General features: G+C 41.2%; 2 protein-coding genes across 2 annotated transcripts in view; both read left to right on the top strand.

Moving 5' to 3' along the window:
• The window catches only part of ANKRD11 (ankyrin repeat domain 11), a 277,569-nt gene that overhangs the window by 226,771 nt on the left and 32,525 nt on the right, over positions 1–18,273 (top strand). Inside the window, exons 4-7 of the mRNA XM_036750516.1 lie at positions 14,991–15,161; positions 15,684–15,887; positions 17,296–17,438; positions 17,798–17,945. Of these exons, the coding sequence (XP_036606411.1) occupies positions 14,991–15,161; positions 15,684–15,887; positions 17,296–17,438; positions 17,798–17,945 (666 nt within the window). The remainder of the gene's footprint in view (positions 1–14,990; positions 15,162–15,683; positions 15,888–17,295; positions 17,439–17,797; positions 17,946–18,273) is intronic.
• Positions 5,795–6,785, top strand: LOC118843105 (40S ribosomal protein SA-like). Its single transcript, XM_036750517.1, has one exon. It carries the CDS (start codon positions 5,836–5,838, stop codon positions 6,721–6,723), a length of 888 nt encoding a protein of 295 aa, XP_036606412.1. The 5' UTR covers positions 5,795–5,835; the 3' UTR covers positions 6,724–6,785.

Genomic DNA, 18,273 nt, shown 5'->3' with positions numbered 1-18,273 from the left:
TGGGCAAGCCACTTAACCCCAATTGCCCTGCCTTCCACCCTCAAAAAAAAAAAAAGAAAAATTAAAAAACAAAGAAAAGTCAGGTGGCAAGAGTCTGAGATGAAATGTGAATCACCTGATTGCTGCACAGGGTAGCCATGTTGCTACTCATGAAACATTTAAAGACCTGGAAGGAAACCTCTCCCTCAGTGGGTTGGATAGACCCTCAGAGGAGGTTTTTATAGGAGGGCAGGGAAAAGAAGTATGAGCCATGGATGGGTGCGGTTTTTGCTATTAGAAGGCAGTACCTCAGCCACTTGGAAATAATTCCGTTGTATCAAGATAAAAAAATGCACCTTCATCCCATCTTTGCAAAAGGTGGGGGACTGTGGAGGTCAACACCACCATATACTTTCAGGATTGACTATTACATAGATTAGTTTGAATTTTTTCCTCCTCTCGTTTTCTTTAACAAAAGCATGACTGCCTGTGTGGAGACAGGGGTGGGAGGAAGACATATATAAAAGCAAAAAGACTCCGCCCCCCCCCCCCCAAAAAAAATCCCTATTTTTATGTCCTGTGAGATTTAAGATTCTAAATGGGTAAACAGATCCTTTTATCATAACATCCGTACCCTTAATGGTACCTTCATGGTTAAAGTTAGAGATGTTTTGAATGAACAGTTTTAGCTCTGCAAAAATTTCTTGGAAAAAAATATTTTCACTGATTTTCCATGCCTTTTGGTATGGAAAATAAAGTTGGAATGTATACTCAGGTAGGGTAATGATGCCCAAAAAATCACTTAGGGAAGAGGGAATGATTTTCTTGTGACTGCAAAACACAGAAATGCTTTTTTCCACTTAAGGTTATATAAGACATAGGCTGTGCTTTTTTGCCAGCTTGAATGAATCTATATTGGAATGCTTAAGCCTAAATTGTGGCAGAGCCAAAAAGTTTTCTCTGAGCATAGCTAAGACAGTAGCTCAACACTGCTCTCTGATGGCTGTATGCTATCTTGTTCTGTCTTTTCACTCAATTTGGGGCAGAGTCAAAGATGAGACTCTTGCACAAGGCCTGCCTTACAACTGTCATTCAGCTAGGCTATTTTAGTCCACAACATCTTGGAAATAGGTCTAGGGTGAATGTTAAGGCATTCTTGTGGGGTCTGAGTGGGAAGGATGCCCTCTTTGGGCCTCTGGGGACTGTCAATGGCTTATGTGCTATCTCAGCAGCCAGCTGCCACTAGGAGCAGGTGGATATTCTGGAAGGGCCCTGAGAGAGAAGGAGGTGAGAAGACAGTGTAGGATAAAAAAAGGAGGAGGATGTTAGCCCCCGCAGAGAAAACGAGAGCGTCCTTTGATAAAGCTGATAAATATTAGTGGCACTAGAATACTAGGGGATTAGAAACAAACTGTATTGGAAGTATGAGTCTAGTTGTTTGTCTCAAAAGATAAGTGAGTACAGAGAAGATGCTTTTTCTAGCCAGAAGGGGCTTTTTTACCTTTTTTACATGTGAAACATTTTTCAAGCTTTAAGTGGAGGGGTTGTGTCAGAGGAAGCAATCTTATATTTGTATCTAACAAAGTTCACCCAATTGAAAAGCCAACTTCATGTACTCCATCCCCCCCACCCCCCCTCCCCCGACCCTGAAAGTTCTGAAAGAGAACCAGACTTACCCTGATCGCTGTGAGACAATCTCGGAGTGGCTGAACTGACTTATTAGGTCTAGCCATCTCTATTAAGAGTAAAACAGAATTCATTTATGAACTTTACATATTGGGCTTTTCCCCACTGTTGTCCCCTTGGGAATGTTTGATTTTTTTTTTCCCATTAAACAACGAGAATTTTAAAAGGTAAAGTGGCTTTACTGATTGTGGTGGCAGTAAATCTTTTTTATCATGTAGCATTTAGCAGTGATTGTTGGTGCACACATTACTGTGATAGTTACTAGACAGAGCATATTTTAAAATGCTCATCTGAAGGAAGAGTCTAAAACAACAGTATTGATACAGTTATAACTCAATGTGTACATTCATGGACACTGGTATTTCAACATTTCTGTGTTTCTTCTTTTGTGACTGACATTTAGGTTCTTCATATTGATTAATTTCCTGTCTAAAGCAGGATCAGGATTTGAGTGCCTGGAGCTTGGTGCCTCTTAATTAGGGAAGGCAACTCAGGTTATACAAGGGTGTCAAAGGGCATCAGAGAGAAAGGAGGAACATTCAGCTCAGGCACCTGGAACAGCATGAGAGAAGCAGCAACACCACATTGACTCTGGTCCTCTTAAGAGCTTGTCTAGGTAGGTCCTAACCAAGAAGAGAGGAGGTATGGCATTCATGAAGGAGCCTTGGAGCTTAAGATTGGGGAAAGTCTTAAATGTATTTATAAAATATTTAGATTTTTCAGTAGGCTTCTTCCTATTTTCCTTTCACTTCCAAAAATCAAAAGACAGCAATACTTTGGTATGACACCTTTATTCTCAGAGTGAAAACGTTGAAGATGAGTTGTTGGTTTTTTTTTTTTTGGTAGGTAAACACTTTAATTATTTAAAAGATCTGTGATTTCATTTTTGTGGGTACTTCCTCCAGCAGTGTAAATATCAACCTTTCATGCCTTAGTCGAGGGTTTCATGAGTTCCTCTGGCTGTAAGATTCCTTTTCCCTTTGGCTGACCTTTTGGCAGTGAGCCTCTCTGTACTTAGCTGAGCTAGATCTTGGGCAAGAGTCAGTCACTAAGCCCAAACTCACCCAATATTGTGGGAACTGCTAGGCCTTGTGTTTTGGCATTGCCTCCAAGAACCAAGTGTCACCTTTGTGCCACAGAGGTATCATAGTGAGAATGTCCCTTAACAGATTCACAGTAAAGCAAGAGGAGCGAGTCTTTCTTCCAGGAGCTTCGGGAACCTTCTCTCTCAAAATCCTGGGACAGAGCTTGCTTTAAAAACTTGCACTGTGAAGTCTGGTATTATTCCACCCTGCCCCCAATTACAAACACTCATTTGTTTTAAGAATAATAGTCATAAATATGAATATTTTGCCCATGTTATGCAGTGAGTGAGGAGAAGATTAGCCCCAGAGGTCCAAAGAAGAAAGCATGTTTTGAGTCATTGACTTCCCTTCACACTAGGCAGTCAGTTGTCACAGCTATAGAAATGGAGATTTGGGAATTTTCCTCATGAAACTGATTATGGTGGGAATGAAAGAGGCCATCAAGGGAGACCAGTTGAGAAAAAAGTTAAAGGAGGAGAATGCAGTGTCACAATTGCCAGTGTGGTGGAAAATTCAAGAAAGGCCTTCGTGAGTAGCAGTGTCATGCTAGGTCAGAGAAGATAAGGATGGGAAAAGTTTCAATAGAATTGTAAGGGTATAAATAAGCATAAGGAATTTGAGGAGTGAGTGGATGTGAGACAGTGAGTCTAGACTGTGCTTTGACAAATTTGGCAGCCAAGGGAAGAAAAAGAATAGTGGCTTAAGGAGGTGGCAGGGTCAAGGAAAAACGTTTTCAGCACCGTGCAGGTTGGAGCATGCATGTCTTCTAGAGAAGTGTAATATATAATAACACTCCATGGATCAAAAGGAAAGGAAAGTTGGTTTCGGTTAAGTAGACTTTTTGTGGGCCAACTGAAAAGCCATCTCGATGATAACAATAACAATAAACACTAAACTGCAGCAGCTCTGTGGAGTAGGTACTTAACAGGGATGGAGAGCTGATTAAGGGAAGTGCCCATGGTCATATAGATAGCTGATGTCAAGGGCAGGATTTGAACCAGGAGCTCTACCTTTTATGCATCATACTGTAGGAAGCCATATTCCCATTTCAAATCTATGACTTTTGACATAGTAACTTTTAAAAGAAACCATAAAAATTTTTTCAAAAAGGATTTTAGACTTTCATTTTCAACTCCTTCATTTCACAGATGAAGTTAACTTGGCCAAAGAGGCTCAGTGGCACAGCCAAGGCTCAGTTCCGGGCTTCTTGGCGCTTGTTTCTTTGATTGACATTCTACCTACAGGTGTAGGAAATTAGAGAAGGGAAAAGGATTCCAGTTGTCCTTCATCTTAAAGAAACTTGTAGTGCCAACAGAGAGCTGGATTGTATCAGATAACACAACAGTCAGGAAACTTTTTTTCTACTTGGTCATATCACTGTTTGCTCTGACATGCTAATTTTCTTTTATTCGTCATAAGCAAATGAATGACCTGTATCTATGACTTGAAGAATTCCCAACACTTCTGAACAAGACAGTTTGATTTTTTTTCTCTTCATTTTCCTAGCTTGTTTAATTGTTTTAAGGGGTTTAAAAGGTGACTGGTTCTGTGACTTGAGCCAATTGAGACCTAGTTCTCCTGTTAAGTGAGTGTAGGATCTTCTAGCCATTTATTGATAAAACCCACAATGGAGAAATAACTTAGGCAGAGTCTCCTAGGTGGCAGAATTGGAATTTGAATCCAAGTGCTCTTGCCTCCTAATTTAGTGCTTTTACTGGCAAGCCATTATCTGGAACTTTTGTTCTTAAGGCCTTTAACAAGAGAGTAAGGAGATTGAGTCTCTAGGACAGAACAGTGACATAGGCAAGAGCTAGGAAATTTCTGGAACTGAAAAATTTCTTGTTATCTGAGGCAGGAGCATAGGCCGGCCCTGGAGAAAGATAAAGCGATATCCCAAGAGAAGTGGAGATGCATCAGGAGACCAGAGAAAAAGGCATATATGATATTAAACTCAGAATATAAAATCTCGAGGGAAACTTGCTGTTTTTAACCATTTTTGTGCCACGGAATCCTGGTAGTCAAAGGAAGCCCACAGAACGCTTCTGGTTTAATATTATAAAATATATAAATTAAAATACATAAGATTACACATGATGTATTTACATTCATCAAATTGTTTTACAAGCAGGTTCGTTGATAGCAGGTGAAGAGCCCTGAGCTAATCCAGACCCTTCATCAGGGAGTAAATGTCTTCCCTGCGGGCACTTACCATTTTGGCCTCTGAGCAAGGAGCATAGCTCAGATTCCCTGACTTCCCAGCCTATTGCTTTTGATTAAATTTATCTCTATGGATATTAATTGGTCCTGAACTCACTGTCTACCGGGGAAAATGCTTTACCAATTGGGTGACATGGAGATGACAGCTATAAAACTGAATGTTAGGTATTTTATAATAACCAAAGAAGAGATGAGGAAATTGAGCATCCCCTCTTTGCACAAGTGGGAACTTTGGGTGGGGAACCACACATTAGCCATTAGACGGTTGGTTTGTTAGTTTTTCTGAACTGCTTCTCTCCATTTAAGGGATGATTTGGGACTGGGGGGTCAGAGAAGTTTATGTTTATGAAGGTGATGAAAAAAATAAAAGATCAGAGAAAATTTTTTAGTTGTGTGGGCAGATAATTATACATCAATCAACAGATAACTATTTTGTAACTTCTGTATCTTAAGGGAGATACAAAGTATTAGATAACATGCTTCTTCCCCTTAGGGAATTTGTAATTAATTTGGGGCAATGTAACACACATGAGAAATAACAAATAAGACAAAACAGTCTATAAATAAATGCTGAATGTTGTGGTTCATACTGTTAAGTGCTATAGGAATCTAAAAAAGAAGAAAATCTTTGGCCTTCCTAGTAGCCAGAGAATAGATATGTGAGTAACCTACACTCGAGAGAAAAGATGAGGCAAGAATCCTCAAGTTGTAGGCATGGTGTTCATCTTAGTGGAGAGGGTTTATTATGTTTAATACCTGCAATGCAGGACAATTGAAAATGGACAGTAGCTTTCCGCGCTGCCCCGAAAAGGGTTCCATATGGCGTTGTTCTCGGTTTCCGTCGTAACTTTAAAGGGAAACTTTCACAATGTCCGGAGCCCTGGATGTCTTGCAGATGAAGGAGGAGGATGTCCTCAAATTTCTTGCTGCAGGAACCCATTTGGGTGGCACCAATTTGGACTTCCAGATGGAACAGTATATCTACAAAAGGAAGAGTGACGGTATCTACATCATTAACTTGAAGAGAACTTGGGAAAAGCTTCTGCTGACAGCTCGTTCTATTGTTGCCATTGAAAACCCAGCCGATGTTAGTGTCATCTCATCCAGGAACACTGGCCAGCGAGCTGTTCTGAAATTTGCTGCTGCCACTGGCGCTACACCTATTGCTGGACGTTTCACACCGGGCACCTTCACTAACCAGATTCAGGCAGCTTTCAGGGAGCCTCGCCTCTTGGTGGTCACTGACCCTCGGGCAGATCACCAGCCTCTGACTGAAGTATCGTATGTTAACCTCCCAACCATTGCACTGTGCAACACAGACTCTCCACTTCGCTATGTGGATATTGCCATTCCATGTAACAACAAGGGGGCTCACTCAGTGGGTCTGATGTGGTGGATGCTGGCCCGTGAAGTCCTGCGTATGCGTGGTACCATCTCTCGTGAACACCCGTGGGAGGTTATGCCTGATCTTTACTTCTACAGGGATCCAGAGGAGATTGAAAAGGAAGAGCAGGCCGCAGCTGAGAAGGCAGTGACAAAGGAAGAGTTTCAGGGTGAATGGACCGCACCTGCCCCAGAATTCACTGCTACTCAGCCGGAGGTGGCGGATTGGTCTGAGGGAGTACAGGTGCCATCTGTGCCCATTCAGCAGTTTCCCACCGAAGATTGGAGCACTCAGCCGGCTACTGAGGACTGGTCTGCGGCTCCTACTGCTCAGGCCACTGAATGGGTAGGAACTACCACAGAATGGTCTTAAGTTTTGCCCCAGATGCTCTAATAGTGTTGGAAAAATGCTGATGGAAAATAAACATTGGTTTCTTACAATTAAAAAAAAAAGAAAAAGAAAACGGACAGTATTTTTAACTTCTTGCTTGTTTATTGTTGACCTGGAGAAAAGTACGTTTATAAATTTGAAACAACGATAACACCAAGAACGAATTGGAGTAGGATGTGGAAGTGTGATGCTACAATGTGATTGATGCTCAAAGCTTCCCTTAAGACTTTGGAAAAATGTTTTACTCTTACTTATTTGATAATGCAAAAATGACTTACATTCTAGTTTGGAATCTTTCAACTATGCATATGGTATTTGGTCAAGTCAGCGAGCATTTATTTTAAGTGCCTACCAGGTTCCATACATTTTATGGTTAGAGCTAGGGAAAGGAAGAAAAGCAAGAAATAGCCCCCACTCTCCAGGAGCTCACAGTCTAGCAGGGGAGACCATGTGCAAACAACTCTAGATGAAAGGCTAGACTTGGGATAAACCGAAAATGATCACAGAAGGCACTGGTATTAAGAGGGGGTCGGGTAAAACTTTCTCATAGAAGATTGCTATTTTATCTGGAGCCTGAAGAAAGTCAAGAGACATTTAATGAGGGAGAGAATCCCATGTGTTGAGGCCATCCTCTAAAAAATGCTGAGAGTCAGGAGATGGAGTATTGTGTGTAAGATATTGCAAGGAGGCTGTTTTCCCTGGATCACAGCGTAGGTAGAGAAGAGGAAGTGTAAGAAGTCTGGAAAAGTAGGAGAGGGCTACATTTGATCCTGAAGTTGATAGGGAGTCACTAGAGTTGATGAAAGAGAGGAGTGACCTGGTCAGACCAACGTTCTAGGAAGATCAGTTCGACAGCTGAGTGCAGGATGGACTACAGTAGGCAGAGCTTTGAGGCAGGCAGACCCACTAGCAGCTATTGCTAGTAGACCAGGCATGGGCCAGGGTGCTGGTGGCTGTGTCAAGAGGAGTGAGAGATTGGGAAAGTCTATAACAGACCTTGGTAGCTGATCAGATGAAAGGGTTGTGAGAGCGAGAGAAGAGTGCATGATGGATACTTGGGTTGGGAACCTCTGAGAGAGGCTGGACTCAAGCAAGGAGAAGCAGAGACTGCTGGAACAGGAGGGGAGTCTGGCTTCTAGGCACAGCAACAAAACAACAGAAATGATTAGTGCAGAGAAGGACCACAAGATTTCACAGGTCACATGAATGGTCTTCTCTTCAGTTCTGCTTTCTTTAATCTTTGCTGCCTTTGGTATACATGGCCCTTGCTATAAATACATTGTTATATGCTTCAGATAATAAATTCATTCTTACTCTGAACTTTAGGATGCTTGAACTTTTGAAGAATTATAGGTCCTGTTGGGGAATCATTTTCTTTATAGAAGGAAGATCACAGACCTCAGAGTCAGGAAACCTGAGTTCTAGTACCTCCTCTGCCACTCATAGCTTTCCTTGGCTAAGTCCAGGGCTGTCCAACCTTAGTTTTTTATTGAAACAATAGACAATATATTTTGATTTGCCATTTTAGTGAGAGCTCCGAGGTAGCTAGGCATTATTTAATAAAGCATTTGTGTAAATTTCTATGCTTGTAGGTGGGCCGCATAAATTGCATGCATTTTGGACAGCCCTGGGTTAGACAAATCATTTAAACTCCCTGAATCTCATTTTCCTCAGCTAGATTGAGAGATTAGACTAGATTAGCTTCTAATATACAGTGGCTTTCTAAACCAATTAAGTACCTCAAGAATCTGTTCGGTGGTTTTACTTGTTTCTTTTTTAGCGAAGATACTTCCTTTTACTTGTATAGATTTCAGCCCCTCCACAACTTGATAAATGGTCTTTGAGAGCCTCTTTAACCAAAAAAATGTGTCACTTTGCAGCTAACTTGATGATGAGCCTGATCAAAACTAGTTAGACAAATGCTCAAACAACAGGCATGTAGTCTGCCACAATATCCATACTGAAATCTTGGTAGATGTGTGTAGAATTAAAGATTGTGAACTCCTGAGATCAAAGGCCTCTAGCCCATGCATGCCCCATCCCCAGTGTTTAGCACAGTGCCTGGCAAATAATAGGAGCTTAATAAGTGCTTCTTGACTTGCCAGAGCCTGTATTTTGCTAACATGATCTTTTAGGCCCCACAAGATAGCACTGCCATTGCCATGGTGAAATATACATTTTCCCCATTAGTACAGTCCAAGAGATGAATATGTTATATAATGATGTACCTGGTACATATGCATATCAGAACTTTTTGCACTTGTAGTCAGAGAATTTGGTGATGCGCATGCATACACATACTTGACTACTTACTAAATTTGACCTGGGAGGAAGGATCATACTATATGGTAAATGGGAGTAATAGGTAAATACAAAATTGGTTGTAAGAGGCCCCACGTGGCTTGGAATTGAGGACTTTGAAATAACTGAAAGCTTCTCTCTGGTTGCAGATAAAAGAGTTCTGGGGAAAAGTCCCGAGGGACCTTCAGTTTTGAAAAAATATTTTGGTCATATGACTTTTCTTTAATCCTGATTTTCCCATATTTTGTTATACTGGGGCTTAATTACCATTTTGTGAAATAGATTAGTTTTTAACATGTCCATACACTTAACATATATAAAATCTGTTAAAAAAAAAAAACAAACCCGCAAATCATTTTGGGAATGATTTAGCATTTGAAGCATTCAGTCACTGAATTTGAGAGTCAGAGAAAGAAATGGAGAGCTTGCATTTTCACTACCCTATTCCTGCTGGGCCAGGCCTAAGAGAAGCCAAGATAGAGCAGCTACTCATGCATGCACTAGAAAGGCAGGAGATACATTCTTCAGAGTTCTACCCTATGCAGATGGAATACTGAAGGGAAGAACATTTTACCAGGGGTGCAGACTAGACGAGAGGACCAGCCTGAAAGCAACAAAAGAGTAAATAAGTGGCTGGTAGTAGTGCTGTGGAATCCTCTGTGACTATAGTGCTGAACAAAAATGAGGACTTAAGTTTGTTAGAATAATTAGAAAAATAACAGCCACTAAATTCAGTAAGAACTTCACTTTAAATCCTGGCCAGAGCACTGTTTGAAAGTAGGGTCTCATTAGGTATAGGTAGAAGGAAGGGGAAAAGAAGATGAAGTTAATGGACTGCCTGTTACCACATGGTTGCAGTGGGTACTTTCCTGTTGTTCTGGAATAGATTTAGTGGCAAGAGTTCACTCAGATTGGTTTTGACCTCCTTTTATGACCTTTTTCATCATTAGCTTTAACATGAAGGTTGAGGGGAGGATGATGTCTCTAGAAGTAATATATCTGCCCCCAAATAAGAAGTCAGGGGACATTGCTGCCAGTAGGACCCCCCAGCACAGGATCATTCTGCTCCTTAGTATTCTTGGTAGAGAAGTTGTGAGTTCAGCCTAGAAGGGAGGGAAGAAATAAAAATTTACTGAGTGCCTACTGTTTGTCTAGCAATATGTAATCTCTTTGCAAATAATATTTCGTTTGATAAATATTACCTCATTTGATCTGACAATGATGTTGGAAAGGAACAAAATATAGTTAGCCTGGACATTCTCTTTGAATAGAGGTTCTGGGAGGAGCCATCCAATTACAGGGAGAGGCTCAGGGTATTTTCAGTGTGTGCCTTCCATGATGTCATACTTTTGGTATGTTATTTTCAGATGGAATCGACTTTATAGTGATTTTAGCCAGACATTTCAGGTTCTAAATTACTCTGGAATCATAATCTTGATAGTTATGTTCATAGTGGGTCAAAGCAGACTTTCCATCCAAAGGTTGTAATTTCTGCAGCAGTTCATAATATATAGACACATCCTGGAAATGAAATTTCCTCCCTACCCAGCTTTGGAACCTTAAAGGATAGCCCAATCCTAGAGCTATCCACATGTGTATTAATGCCTATTGACGTGGAAACCCTCTGCCCATGACACCGAACCTGAAGGGCCCTGGGCATTCTCAGCTGCCATCTGCTTATCAAGACAAACTTCTCCATGGGGAATTCAAGGCTGCCTGCTCTTCCTTACCCCATCCCTTTGGCTCTCTCTGGGTCTGGAGGCCAGTGTAGCTGGAATGAAGAGCGCTTAGGGACCAGTGTTAAGGTGTTAGAAGATAGGAAAGGCAGGAGGTGGCTAGTTTATAAAGGACTTCAAAAATAAAATTTGTGGAGAGCCTTGCAAACTGTAAAGGTCTTTAAAGCCCCATTAACTATCATCGTTTCAGGAAACACTAGGTATATACTACCTTGGTGTTATCTCCCTAACTTCACTATCACTGTCAAGGGCACCACCTCCCTCCTAAGTCACCCAGGGTCACAACATATTGCTATTCTTGACTCCTCAACTTCTCTCTCAACCTCCCCTTCTCCCTCACACATCCAGTCAGTTGCCAAGTCTTGCCATTTCTGCCTTTGTAGCATCTCTCTCTATACCCTCCTCTCTCCCAACACTGCCTCCCTTAATGCAGGTGCTTGTCCCTTCACCCCTAGACTATTGCAGTGGCCTCCTGGTTGGTCTCCCTGCCTCTCAGATCTCTCCTCACTCTGGTCCATCCTCCATCTTCCTGAAATACAGGTCTGGCCATGTCACCCTCTTCTCCCCTCATTCAGTCAATTCCAGTTCCTCCCCATTACTTCCAGAATCAAATACAAAATCCTGTGTTATCTAGTGCCATTGGTGTCCTTGCACTCCCACAAGATACTCACTCTTTCTACTCTCCACCAGTTTCAGTGGCCGTCTCCCATGCCTGGGACTTTCTTCCTTCAGATCTCTGTCTCCTGGCTTTCCTGGGTTCCTTCAAGTCTCACTTTTTTCTGGAAGCTTTTCCCAATCCCTCTTAATGTTGGTGCCTTTTGCGATTATCTCCAGTTTATCTTCTTTGTCCATAGTTGTTTGCTTGTTATCTCCTCCCTTGGACTGTGAGCTCCTTGAGAGCTGGATGTCTTTTTGCATCCCTTTGCAGCCCCTTAAACAACGATTGATGACTGACTTTTGCAAATGGCCATGCTATCCTGTTCACCGACAAGTTCTTGAACATTTTCCAAAGCCCTAGGTCTGGGGTTGGGATCCTGTGGTTCAAATCTCAAATAGATGTAGGCCGATTTTCAGGGTTGCATGGACCAGTTCCTCTCACCAACATGCATTCATTCATTCCTTTGTTTTACAAGGATCCACACATGCAAACTTAGAGGCACAGTAACTTTGAAAAATTGTCAGATCCTGTTTTAATAGTCAGTTTCATCCTGGACCGATCACCCAGACTGAACCATCCTGTAGTTATAACCCATGATCCGTTTCAGCTCCTTAGTACATAGTGGTTTCGGGTCAGATTTTGTTTGATATCAAGAAATTTTCTGCCAGGTCCTTCTTAAGCAAAGTTATTTCAGGTGGTATTTTACAGAAGGTTAATAAGTTTGTAGGTATGGCAGGGTACAGTTATGTTGTTTCATGTAGGGTGACATCTACAATGGATTTCTACAACAGTCTTACCCTTCCTTACAACTTTCCAGAATGGGCATTCGGGAGATGGGAATACACAAAGTAAGCATGTGTAAGAAACATACACTCTTTAGATTGCCAGGATTAAAATAGATGTCCATACGTCTTGAGATTTTGTACAGTTGCATAGAAATAAATTCAAGATTTAAAAAATTTTGGCAAAGGATCCTTTTAATACTATCTCAAGCCATCCTGAAATTTGAACTGTTTGGGAGTGTTTTTGCCTTTGGAGAGAAAAAGGAGGCATCTGGTAGTGTTGTCCTTTATTCTGAATCCAGGCTGAGGCAAAACAGATTAAAATGCCATTAGGAAATATTTAGCAAAAAAATAAAAGTACAAAGAGCATAGGTAATGTTAATATGCACTTTGCTGTACAGTTTAGTGGCACCCATTTCTGTTTGAGTTTGATACCAGTGTCTTAGACAGTTTAGCTAAAGTTTGGAAGTAGTTTTTCCATACCATTTTTTAAAAAATAAGTTTGTGATACATTCTAAATATTCCTGGGTAAATTAATAGATAGGAACAACTACTGAAAGTCTGCTACTCTAAGCATGGAGCTCCTTTAGCCTTTGGACCTAAAAAAGCTATTTATGATCATCTACTATAGAAGACATCCTTTTTAGGAATCTTTTATTTATAAGTTCACAAATTCTATATCGAGGCATAATAAAATCTTTCTAGGCTTTAGAGTGAAAAAGATCCAAAATAACTGGCCTTACTAGCTTGGCCTTTTTGAATCTGCTTGTCTATTTCCAGAATAATGGAAATTAAACTCTACAATATTAGAGAATAAGCAGTTTTTTGAGTGAGCCTCCTTTCTGGAATTTTTTTTTTCCTCTTTTGACCTCATGAAATCTAGTGTAGTTGATTTTAAGAACTTTTCATCTTCTCCCCCCCCCCCCCCCCAGCTCTCCCCTGCTTCCCCCAGCTCTCTTAGCCCTAAGTAGTTAGGAAGACTTCCCAGGTATTTATTAAAGCAAGTTAGCTTGACATATGTGTGTTTAGGGGCCAAGTAACCCAAACACATAATCTAGTAATAAACATTCCCAGCAAAGTAAGAGATTCAGTTTAACAGACAAAACACTGTCTCTTAGTATGCTTTTTAAGAAATCTGCCTTTTTGATGGGATGACTCCTTTGAAAGCTAGAATATTATAGACATAATCATGGAACCTGGAAATCTATGTGAATCATGTAGGAAAATTTTATAAAATGGGAATTTCTTGAAGTTGTCTCCCCCTCACCCCAATCTACCTTTTCTTGTAACCATTACAATTGGTTTGACTTTTTTGGATTTAAATGAGTACATCACATTTCAGCAATAATATACCTCTTTTTAAACTGTTAGTAACAGAACAGGCCAGGATGTAACCCTTCTCCTCAACATTTTTTTTTTCCTGAGAAACTAATAACTCTTAAAGAGTTGGTCTCTGGTGTTCATTTCAAAAGTGCCTTTAGAAGGGACCTAGGAATTACGGAGATTATGGCTATGTTGACTTGAAGTTGTATTTCAAAAATTTGAAGATCTCTGTGGCAGAAAGGAGAAACCTCTGAGTTCTGGTAACTTTACCTACAAGGAGTCCTAAAAAGGCCTGCCACAAGATTGCTTTTGAAGAGCCATTACTACCAGACCCCCCATGTCTGTACTCAACCTAGAGGGCCCAGATTTCCACTGAGATGCCAGTTACCTGTGGCCAGGCTACTTCAGTGCCAGCTGGGCCAGGCCAGGCTGGAACTAACCAGGAAGCACTTTAGATTCCGGCTTTGCTGTGGCCTTGATCAGGAAGACAAAGATTAGTGACTTCCCAATTGAGGGAAGAAAACATCCGTAAAGTTGAAGGTATTAAACCCTCCTTCCCCTCCCTCCCCCACTCCCTCCCTACACCTTTTAAAAAAACAAAAGAAGGAAAAAAAAGCACAATGTGTTTTTGCTACCAATTGACAGGATATTTTGTAACGGTTCAGACAATAAGTCGAGGATTTGCTTTATTATGAAGAGAATGAGATGGAAACATTTCAGAGCTGTTACATTGTATCTTGTTAGTGCTTTGTGTTGATGCTTTTAGATGCCTCCAGTTCAGTCCATGTTGTGGTACTACAAGGCTGGTACTCTCCTCGAAGCATCATGGCATGAAATGGAGGTTCCTAGAAGCAAGAAGAAAGGTACAGTACTGACCAGTTGGCCTTGACTTATTTATTTTTAACTATTTTCCCCTTTTACCTCTGCATTATTTTGGGGGGGGAGGGGGGGAGAGAAACGTTACTAGCTACTTCTACTTAATGGCTAAAAACTTGCTGTACGTGCAAGCAAGCTGACCCAGACCAGAAAATAATGGTTTTAAGCAAGGCTCCCCATGTATGTTAATATTTTTCTGGCCCCAAATGTTATTGAGAAGTTCAGAAGAGCAAATGAGGTTGTACCTTGTGTGTTTTACTGCCAAGGCACAGTGGGGTGAAGGCTTGATAGCTGGAGTCTTAGCATTGAATTTGTTGGCTGATTTGTAAGGCATTTAAATTGCTCTACATTTCAGAAATAATGCCAGGAGAGTCATTCTTGGGTAGCATCAGTGCTTCTGACTTTTTTTTTTAACACTCAATGACCTTTCTTTTTGTTCTTTAAGCTGTCAGATTGAATGAAAGTGCTGTTATTAGTTCTTCCCTTAAAAATTAATTAGTGTTTCAGTTGTGAAAGTTTCCACCAGATGAAATCTTCCCCTCCCTTTTCTTTTTCCTTTCACATACCTCACAGAAAAGCAGGGTCCTGAGCGGAAGAGGATTAAAAAGGAGCCCGCCACCAGGAAGCCTGGTTTACTGTTTGGAATGGGGCTATCTGGAATTAGAGCAGGTTATCCACTGTCAGAGCGCCAGCAGGTCGCCCTTCTCATGCAGATGACAGCAGAGGAGTCTGCAAATAGCCCAGGTGAGCGCTGAAGTGATTGTTTGGTGGGCAAGGTTAGGCCACTCACTGCATTCCACTCTGGCCGCTCCATCTTGGAGCTGCTGTGATGGGTGGAGCAATGCTGACCATGAGTTGAGCCCTTCTGATCCAGGGCATCGTTCAGTGAAGATGTATAGCAGATGTATAAGTCCCTATTGCACTCAAGATAGTAGATTGTGTCATATTGCCCGTGGTGTCCCTGATGGAATTTTTCCTTCTCCCCATACAATTAAAAACAGAAAGAAAAAAGCACTGCCTGGCCTTGGATCTCCATGTGCCTTGTTTCCATAGAAGCGCTAAGTGATTTATGTCCAGCTTAAAGCTTTGAGCCTCCTACAGCATAGAGCGCTTTAAGTTCCCTTCCCCAGTCATACCAGGCTTCATTGCTGCTGGGAGAGAAGCTAGGGTGTCTGATGGCCACTTGAGCTTTAAATGCTGCAACAGCTCCCTCTGTGGGTTTTCTTTCTGGTAAAACTCTTCCCTTATGATCTCCTTGTTGAGCAGTAGACACAACACCAAAGCATCCCTCTCAGTCTACAGTTTGTCAGAAGGGAACTCCTAACTCTGCCTCCAAAACCAAAGATAAAGTAAATAAGAGAAATGAGCGTGGAGAAACTCGCCTGCACCGAGCTGCCATCAGAGGAGATGCCCGGCGCATCAAGGAACTCATCAGTGAGGGCGCCGACGTCAACGTGAAAGACTTTGCAGGTAACCCTTCAGTGTGGCTGTCTTTTTCTCTGGGACCATCAGCAGGCTTCCTTCCCATAGGAGGAATGGGAGTCGACTTAACCCCGAGGCAGCCAAGCTGAGTCCTAGGCTAGAGCTGAGGCCCTTGGGGTTCAGTCCCGATTGCGTGATGTCAGGTGAGTTATTTAACCTCTCAGGGCTTTGCTTCCTCCCTTATTCAGTTCAGTTCAGCAAGCACATACATCTCACTTGCTATGTTGTAGGCAATGTGCTTGATGCTGGGGACATAGAAACTCAGACTGTCTGTCTTTGCGGAGCCTATATTCTGGTTTCTTTAAGGTCTCTTTAGCTCCAAAGCCATTGTCCCATGAAAGTGTCTTACTAAATCCAGCAAAGTTCCCTTTTGCAAACAGGCAGATTCACTCAGAGAAGAAAAAGGTCTAACAGCATGCTCAGCTGAGCTCTGACTCTTCAGGTTTTTGTGTGTTTCTCTGTCTCATTTTCATGTACATACTTAGAATGTATGATGTGACAGTATTTGTATCTATAGGAGGAAAAATAGAATGCAAGAAACACTCCCTTAAACGGAATGTAGTTACTAAAGAATGTTCATTCATCTTTTATCTGTATTAATAGTATATGTAATAAGAGGAAAAGCAGAGGAAGATGAAGATCAAAAATAGTAAAAAAAAGAAAAAAGATGTTGGATAATGATGCTTTCTTGCAAGGGTCCTTCCATTGCTGACATTTTGTGACTGTTAAAGGGATTCCATAAATGTTTTTGGTTTGGAGGCACCAACTTCTCTTTTCAGGGCTTGGAAAAAGGTGTTTCATATGTAGTGACATTTTTTCTTGTATGAATAGAGTTGTTACTATCACATGTCTATATATATATATCTATATATATATGTAATTTGACTTTTCTGAGAGTCATTACAATCATTGTTTCATGAGAAATATAAAGACAGGAAATTTATTTCTAAATAAAATTGCATTCCCTTTTTATTGTTCCCAAAATATACCTGAGAATGGAATTTTAAAGTGTTAATCTGTTTATATTATTTGAAGATAAGGGTCTGTATTAGGGTAAGTCTGTATATCTGAGCTTCTGAATTTAAATTATCTGGCTCTTTTCTCTGTGGAATCAAAAAGAATTTACCCTACACCACTGACAAATCTTATTGATCCTGTCCAGGTTGTTTGGAGAATTGTTCCATTCAATTCAGATTTCTGCCCACATCGTTTACCCAGATCGTCCTGAGATCCAAGCGGTTAACACAACTCCCATCTCAAAGAAAAGTCTTCTATTATTAGAGTTCTTTCATTAAAGCTGAAGTTTTTGGGACACAGAAATCTAAAAGACCCCATACGCCTGCCTATTTTTCAATTGTCATTCCTCCAGTATTAAATATCACATGTCCATTTCCAGGCTGGACAGCATTGCATGAGGCATGTAACCGAGGTTACTATGATGTTGCAAAGCAGTTGCTTGCCGCAGGTGCTGAAGTCAACACAAAGGGGTTGGATGATGACACCCCACTGCATGATGCAGCCAATAATGGTCACTACAAGGTGAGTAACCCCATTTCCTGGATTATTCCTTGTCGTAAAGGCTCTGCCATGGCTCTGCATTTTCTTTTTGACAGCTATCCTTCATACAGCTTCTGTAAATGAGAGAATCACTTCTTAAATAGTTGCCATGGCCCATTTCTTTGTCTTCTAAACGTGAATACTTGGCTTTCTTGTATTCTCATTACCACCCCCAAACTGCTGTTTCCTGACACGCCTATGTCTAGGTGCTTTCTTTCTTGAAGAGAAAAATATGACCACATCTCAAGCATATCCCATTTACAGGTCCATACCAGTATGACAAAGTGAGCTACACTTCCCTGAAAACATTCTCTGATGAGATTGTTGTTTTGTTTTGTCAGGTGGTGAAGTTATTGTTACGATATGGAGGTAATCCTCATCAGAGTAACAGGAAGGGAGAGACGCCTTTGAAAGTAGCCAATTCTCCGACTATGGTGAATCTCCTACTGGGGAAGGGTACCTATACCTCCAGTGAAGAGAGCTCAACAGGTAAGAAGGCGGCTTTGTGTACTTATGAATGTGGGCATTAAACTGTATCATATGTATACAGAGATTATGGCTGCTTACTGTGGTGATGATTAGAAAACTATTATGGCTTCCAAAGTAATCTTTCCTTCCAAGACAGTCAGTCAGAGGGTCCTCATTAAAGAACTGGAATTTATAGAACTTTTGGGCTACTGTACCTGGCCTCATCCACCGTGGGCTATAACTGCCTCCAAGGAGTTATTTCTTAGTTTTCCTGCTACCACTGGTATGTTTAAGAAGGTAGTGGCAGCAGGTCTGAGAGCTTTACTGAATGAAGGTCATTTCCTTTCCT

Source organism: Trichosurus vulpecula, chromosome 3 (genome assembly GCF_011100635.1).
Source record: "Trichosurus vulpecula isolate mTriVul1 chromosome 3, mTriVul1.pri, whole genome shotgun sequence".
Classification (NCBI taxonomy): domain Eukaryota; kingdom Metazoa; phylum Chordata; class Mammalia; order Diprotodontia; family Phalangeridae; genus Trichosurus; species Trichosurus vulpecula.
This window is presented reverse-complemented; position numbering and strand designations above follow the sequence as displayed.

Bases quoted from the DNA above. Each gene is read 5' to 3' on its own strand.
- LOC118843105 (XM_036750517.1), top strand. From the start codon at position 5,836: ATGTCCGGAGCCCTGGATGTCTTGCAGATGAAGGAGGAGGATGTCCTC.